Genomic DNA, 6,629 nt, shown 5'->3' on the forward strand with positions numbered 1-6,629 from the left:
AAATGCTCGAGAGTGTTTTAGAAATGACGCAAAAGGGTTTTCCCATTGTAGTCCTGCTTAAATTTAGAAGATTCACAAGTACATGCACCAATGTGAAAAAAATTCAATGGTGAAAACATGAAAACACACAAAGATGTGTTAAGGTGTAAAAAGGTGGGTTTAGTATTTTTGGCTATAACCCTTAGAAGTTGTTCCCCTAATTATTCTTAAGAATGTTAATTAGTCTTTTTCAACATGATTAATATCTTGGGATTAATGTTCTATTAAAAAAACAAGATGACTTTTATCAGTTTTATAATAGGGGATTATGCAAAAGAGTCCCTTCACCACCAAAGAGCGCCAAATTGAAGTATATATTTAAGGAATATGTTTGAAGTGTCCAGGATCAATGTATCAGTTAACGAACAGCTGTGACAGCTTGTTTATGTTAGGGGAAGCTGTCAGCATATGTTAATGTGTCATTAAAATAGTCATATATATAGATATATACGTGTTCAAATATCACACAGAGATATCATTCAGGCCTAAAGGAAACCAACACACTGCATTAAATATTACTGTCATGCGATCTATCACTACCCCCCCAACCCCCTTGTGATCGATTTGTAGACCTAATGAGCACCCCATGTTCTAAAACCATTTGATTTGGAATGGCAATTTGCGAGGAATCATTGCCAAGCCTCAAGTTTAAATGCACAGGACATCTCTCTCTCTCTAAATGGCAGCAATTTTATAAGAATATCATTAGATTCGATCATTTCTTATATGATTCTATCCCTCTCCCAAAAAATCAAAAAGGAAATTGAAACCGACTTTTGAATACATTAGTTTACAGAGTCAAGAATGTTGACATTACCAAACCATCAAGAACAAAAAGATACCAACTGTCAATCAGAAAATGGTAATCTAAAAGCTTGATGGCAGGGTGTGGTGACAGACATACAAAAAATACAATGCCAAATGTTGCGTGACTTACATTCCACTCACATGAATTGAAAAAGTTGATGAGCAAGTTGTGTCACTTGGAGACCTTTTTTTTAAAAAAAAAATGAATGTTAGTTGTATTTAAGATGAACTCAGCCAGGAAAGAAAAAAAAATACACGAAACAACTGATTCATAGTGGACACACTCATCACCTGCCCCTTAAGGATAGTGACATTTTTTTACTCTTGCGACAATGAGAACAATTAGTTTTAGACATAATGTACACATATTTGAAAATACTGTGGAAATTTGAAAATTTCAATGAGTAACTTCTGTGAACATCATTGGAAATTGGCTCCGTCATGCCACCCCATCTTAGGTCCTGGATAGCTTGCAACAATGCCATTTTTTTGAGGAAGACTATTTGTTCAATTGTTAAGTTTCAAGGGAAAACGATAAAAAAAATGATCCACATCGTCTATTGTTCTCAATGGGCCGGAACCAAGATCACTCAAAACCAACGATAAAATAAAAAAAAAAACATTCAAAATCAGAAAACTAAGAATCTGCTCCCATTTTATTGTAAATGGACATTTTATACTAAAGTGCAAGGAACTGTGTGATACTTAAAACAAAACAAGAACTTTTTTTTGATAACGAGAAAAACTGGCTTTAATCTAACCCTACAATACCCCATTGTACTGGCATGCTCTCCCTCCACGTCACAATCTCACTGTTTGGTGATATGAAGACAGATAAAGGAACATTTTTGGATGCTAAGCATAGTTACGAGAAGTGTTGCATACCTGATGGACGGCATTTCAGGAGTTGACTAATTCCAGAAGTTACTTAATGGAAACATGACGGAAATAAAATGCACACAACAAAACACTAAAACTTAAACAAAATACGTGCATTTTACCATCACTAATGTTACAGCAATATAACCAACAGTATGCTGTCACTTTAAAAAAATAAAAGGGAATAAAATTATGTTAATTAAAATCATCTAAATGGCAGATCAGTGTATGTGTTGGCCTCACAATCCCTGGCCGGTCCACACTGTGTGAAGTTTACATGTACTACTACTTGATATCATATTTTATAATGTGATTCTTTGAAACCCATACTCTGAATCGAAGTCAAAATACATGTAAATGGGTGTTTTTTTAGGGTCATTTCACCATTTTTAAAGTGGAAAAAAACTTTTGTCAACATCCTTATTCACTTCCTATAGAGAGTATGCATTCCAGAAGTCTAATGGGGGAAAAATGAAAATTAAAGCAGCTCAAGGCATAATATCTCAGCTGTGTCTCCAGCGGTTTCCATATTTTAGCTCACAGGTTAGTAAAAAGCCAGATGGAACCATCAAAAGAGCCACATGTGGCTTCCGAGCCATAGGTTCCCTACCCCTGGTTCATAGGGTTAATATTTCAGGTTCTCAACGATTTTCAGTTGAAAAAAAATATGTTTCACGTCCACCCACCAACCAAAAATAGTAGTTTTGTATAAAATCCTAAAATGATTTATGTTAGAACATGTTAGGGTCAGTTTGGTTAAAAAAAAATCCATCACAAACATTTTTGGTTTGTTTTTTTAATTTGTGAAATGTGATTTGACGTCACTCGTTTTGTTTCCATTTAAAAAAAGAAAAGGCATGTTCAAATAAGGTATAAATACCTCAGAAATAATCATGATGAGGAAGTATCTCATTACAAATAAAAACACGTTTGCTTCTTGCTCAATTCAATCTCATAAATAACTTTCATAGTGGGAGAAAAATAATATTTGGTCAGCCATAGGTTGTGCAAGTGTTTCAATTTACGAAGATGAGAAAGGCCTGTAATTTTCATCATGAAATTAATAATTAATGAAATTCAGTCATATCAATATTGTTCTCAATTAAAATTACGGTTAGGAATTATTTTTAACCTGTTATTAAAATGTGTAATATAAGCTTGTTTAGAACCAAAAGACAGTTGTTGCGGTATATTAAAAAAAACTTTATTTGGAAAAATGGGTTAGATAAGAAAGGAAATTTACAAGAACCCAAAAGAAAGGATGACGAATTTTACCCTTTTAAGCATTATTTAGCTGTTATATTTGTTAAAACATTGTAAACCAAAGTGAAATTTTGACAAAAATAAAAACTCAGAAAATAGTGGTGCTTTTGCATAGTTCATGCAACTAACTTCAAGTGGACACGATTGAGAGGATGTATATTGCGTATTTTACTGATTTACACTACTCATCTCCTTGTTTACAGCGTCCTGTCCTTTTGAGCAGCTTTACGGCAGTCTACACTCACTACGATTTCCGGCAAAACATGGTCTGTTTGTGTCCGCACTATACAACCAGTTAGCTAAAGTAATCTGACAAGAACGATGCCCATATCGTGTTAATTCGTCAACAAACAACCCCACCAAATTACAATCTTCTCCCCGCGACCGATCGCTGTTCCTGGGGCTCTGCCGCACTCGACATGTCAAGCGGCGCGGCCCTCCACGGCCAAATTGGCTCCATCATCACCGCCCTGTGCAACGCCGCCGCGGCGCAGATCACCAAAGTGGTCGAGGAAGGCATGGTGGTCTTGCGGCTGGAGGTGACCCAGCGGGAGCATGAGATACACCGGCTAAGGAGTAGCGTGGAGGTGCTGCACGGCGAGTTGAGAGCTGCCCATCGCACGGCCGCCAAGCTGCGGGGAGCGCAGCAGCAACAGAGGCAGCATCCTCGAGGTTGGTGAGCATTCATCATGGCTGAAGGGGTTCCCCCACCTCGGTTGTTGAAACAGAATACATTTTCTTTCTCACATTTTCAGCCACCAGCGAGTCAAATGTTTAGGTAGGTCCTTAATGGAAAAAGTCAACAACAACAACAATCTAGTTTTAAGTGGAACTGAGACATTCATTCTTTTTCTGAACCACTTTATCCTCACAAGTGGGGGTGCTGGAGCCTTTCCCAGTACACAGACAACCATTCACGTACACACTCATACATTTTTTCAAAATGTGGGAGCAAACCAGAGTACCCAGAAAAAAAACATGCAGGCCCAGGGACAGACACAGGTGGACCAACCTGGATTCGGACCCAGAACCCTAGAACTGACACTATATTGGCAATTTAAAGTTTCTAGATAGACTTTATTGGACTTTTTTTTTTACTTTTTCAGGTCATGCTGAAATTGAGGAGACTGAAAACCACCAAAGTGACTTCCCCGATGTTGAGATGGTGGCAAAGTGCGAACCGACAGACCACGAGGATTGCGGTCAACCTGGACCGCACCCCGAACGACGATGTGAAAACCTGACCAATGCACCGGCGGATATTCGCCAGAGCATATCGGCCGGCCGTGGGCCGCACCGCCACCTGTACTGCAGCGTGAGGCGGCGGATGGTCAACCGGTTGATGTTTAAGCGGGGTTTCGCTTGCCCTTTTTGTGGCAAATGTTTCGAAAGCTCTGCCAATTTGGAGCGTCACAAAAGGATCCACACGGGAGAAAAACCATACCGCTGTGATGTTTGCGGGAGACGCTTCAACCAGAAGTGCAGCCTTAAGGAGCATACTAAGATCCATCAAAGATGTAAGTCACTACTCAAAAGTTTACATTGAATTAAGGGTGCCCAAACTATTGCTTACTGCCCAGTTTTTATTGAGCCGCAAAAAAATTATGAAGCTATTGCTGTATATGACCTTAACATCTGTGTATATTGTATTGTATCTTTATCTATTTATGTCTAAAATGTCTTTCCTATTTCTACATCCTCACCCTCCGTTTTAATGCTAAATGGATCTATAGTCACTTTGCATATCCATTCATTACTTCAGGGGTCAAAACCAGACAGCATATTGAAATTAATGTAGGAACTGCGTAAAATTGCAGTATTTTACGCCACATGAATACTTTTATATTAAAAAAAAACAATCCAATCTGGTAAATTGAACTATCTTATTTGTTATTGTCTTGACTGTTATTGCTGTCACTGGGCATTTTCTCATTGTTGTGGGGTTAGGCAATCAGAGTTTATTAATACTTCATTATCCTTCAATTTGTTTCTTGTTGCTTTATTCATTCACTGCCATTGACAGTAATAGTTTGGACACCCCTGCTTTAAATGATCTCAGACTGCTGTTAATAACTAAAACCAAAGTGTTTACAGGTGTTCAATTGGAGCCAGTTGACAACAAAGACCCCCAAGAGGAACACCCAAGCATTGACACCAGTCATCCTACGGAGGGAGATACTACACCCGTAGCCGAGCTTGTTTCTATCAACAGCACCACGGAACCACCTTGCACGCCGACGGTCAAGTCAGAGCCCGTCGAGGAGTGTGTGACCCAACCCAAAATGAAAATGGCGGAACAACAAAAATCCCCCGGTTTGGGTGACGGGACTAATGGTCGGCGGGAACGGAACGGCGCAGCGCCTCAGCTCCTCCCCGTTCACGCGGAAGCATCTTGCAGCACCTTCACCTTTCCTGGAAAGCCTTACGAAGAAAACAACATGACGTCATCGTTGTTAGCATACCCGCGCACCGAGTGGGAACCTCCTGATCACTCGCGTAACAGGACCAGTTCGCTTTACCAAGGGACGAGGCCTAAAAAGTGTTTCTTTTGCTCGTACTGCGGGAAGATGTTTGTGCGTGCCGGCCACCTAGAGCGCCACCTACGGATTCACACGGGCGAAAAGCCATACGGATGCCCCATCTGCGGTCGATGCTTCAACCAGAAATCCAGCCTCAAGTGCCACATGAAGACGCACAGGAACGGTAAGTGTCATCAGAACCAACCACCTATCATAATAGATGGGAAATATGCATGGCAGGCTGGTTGAACACTTTAAATTGCTTCTAGATATGAGTGTGAGTATGAATGCTTGATCGTCTCCTTGTGCCCTGTAATTAGCTGTTCATCAATTTAGGGTGTGCCTTGCCTGGTGCCCGTAGTTAGCTGGGATAGGCTCCAGCACCCCCTGTGACTCTTGTGAGGATAAGCGGCATGAATGAATGAGCAAGTATAGTAATGGAATTTTTCTTTAAAAATGACTATATAAAGTAAGGCTTTTTAAAAAAAAATATCACCATGTATAATATGGCTTTGTTTTTAAAATAACCATGTATAATAAGGCTCTTTTTTTAAGACCTTTCTATATATTTGTAGTCAAGACCTTCCAATAATGAACAAAATAAAGTGTGGCTGATTCGTGGTGAAGAGGTTAACTCGTGTGATTCCCATGTGGGAGGCTGGGGTTCGATTCCCAGTTGGGAAACATTTTCCCTTAGTTGTTTCTATATATTTGTAGTCAAGACCTTCCATTAATCACAAAAGCAATTGTGGCCTAGAGGTTAAGTCACTTGACTCCCATGTGGGAGGCTGGGGTTCAAATCCCAGTTGGGACACATTTTCACTTAGTTGTTTCTGTGTTCTTGCAATCAAGACACTCAAATGATTACGGAGGAAAGTGTAGCTACTTGGTGGGGTAGTGGTTAACTCACCGGACTCCTGTCTGGGAGACCTGAGTTCAAATCCCGGTTGGGACACATTTTCACTTAATTGTTTCTGTGGACTTGAAGTCTTGACACTCAAATGATTACAGAGAAAAGTGTAAGCCACTTGGTGGCGCAGAGGTTAGATCACTGGACTCCCATGTGGGAGACCTGGGTTCGATTCCCGCCGTCGTCATTTGGTTGACCACCAAACCATGAAG

General features: G+C 40.1%; 2 protein-coding genes across 2 annotated transcripts in view; one reads left to right on the plus strand and one right to left on the minus strand.

Annotated features, from left to right (window-relative positions):
• The first annotated feature begins 3,177 nt into the window (after nt 1-3,177).
• The window catches only part of LOC144201320 (uncharacterized), a 5,739-nt gene continuing 2,287 nt past the window's right edge, over nt 3,178-6,629 (plus strand). The window contains exons 1-3 of the mRNA XM_077723844.1: nt 3,178-3,660; nt 4,095-4,505; nt 5,083-5,691. Coding sequence (XP_077579970.1) covers nt 3,408-3,660; nt 4,095-4,505; nt 5,083-5,691 — 1,273 coding nt within the window. The 5' untranslated portion in view covers nt 3,178-3,407. The remainder of the gene's footprint in view (nt 3,661-4,094; nt 4,506-5,082; nt 5,692-6,629) is intronic.
• LOC144201321 (uncharacterized) overlaps nt 4,700-6,629 on the minus strand; it is an 8,951-nt gene continuing 7,021 nt past the window's right edge. The window contains exon 4 of the mRNA XM_077723846.1: nt 4,700-6,579. Coding sequence (XP_077579972.1) covers nt 6,551-6,579 — 29 coding nt within the window. The 3' untranslated portion in view covers nt 4,700-6,550. The remainder of the gene's footprint in view (nt 6,580-6,629) is intronic.

This window comes from Stigmatopora nigra, chromosome 9 (assembly GCF_051989575.1).
Source record: "Stigmatopora nigra isolate UIUO_SnigA chromosome 9, RoL_Snig_1.1, whole genome shotgun sequence".
In the NCBI taxonomy this organism is placed as follows: domain Eukaryota; kingdom Metazoa; phylum Chordata; class Actinopteri; order Syngnathiformes; family Syngnathidae; genus Stigmatopora; species Stigmatopora nigra.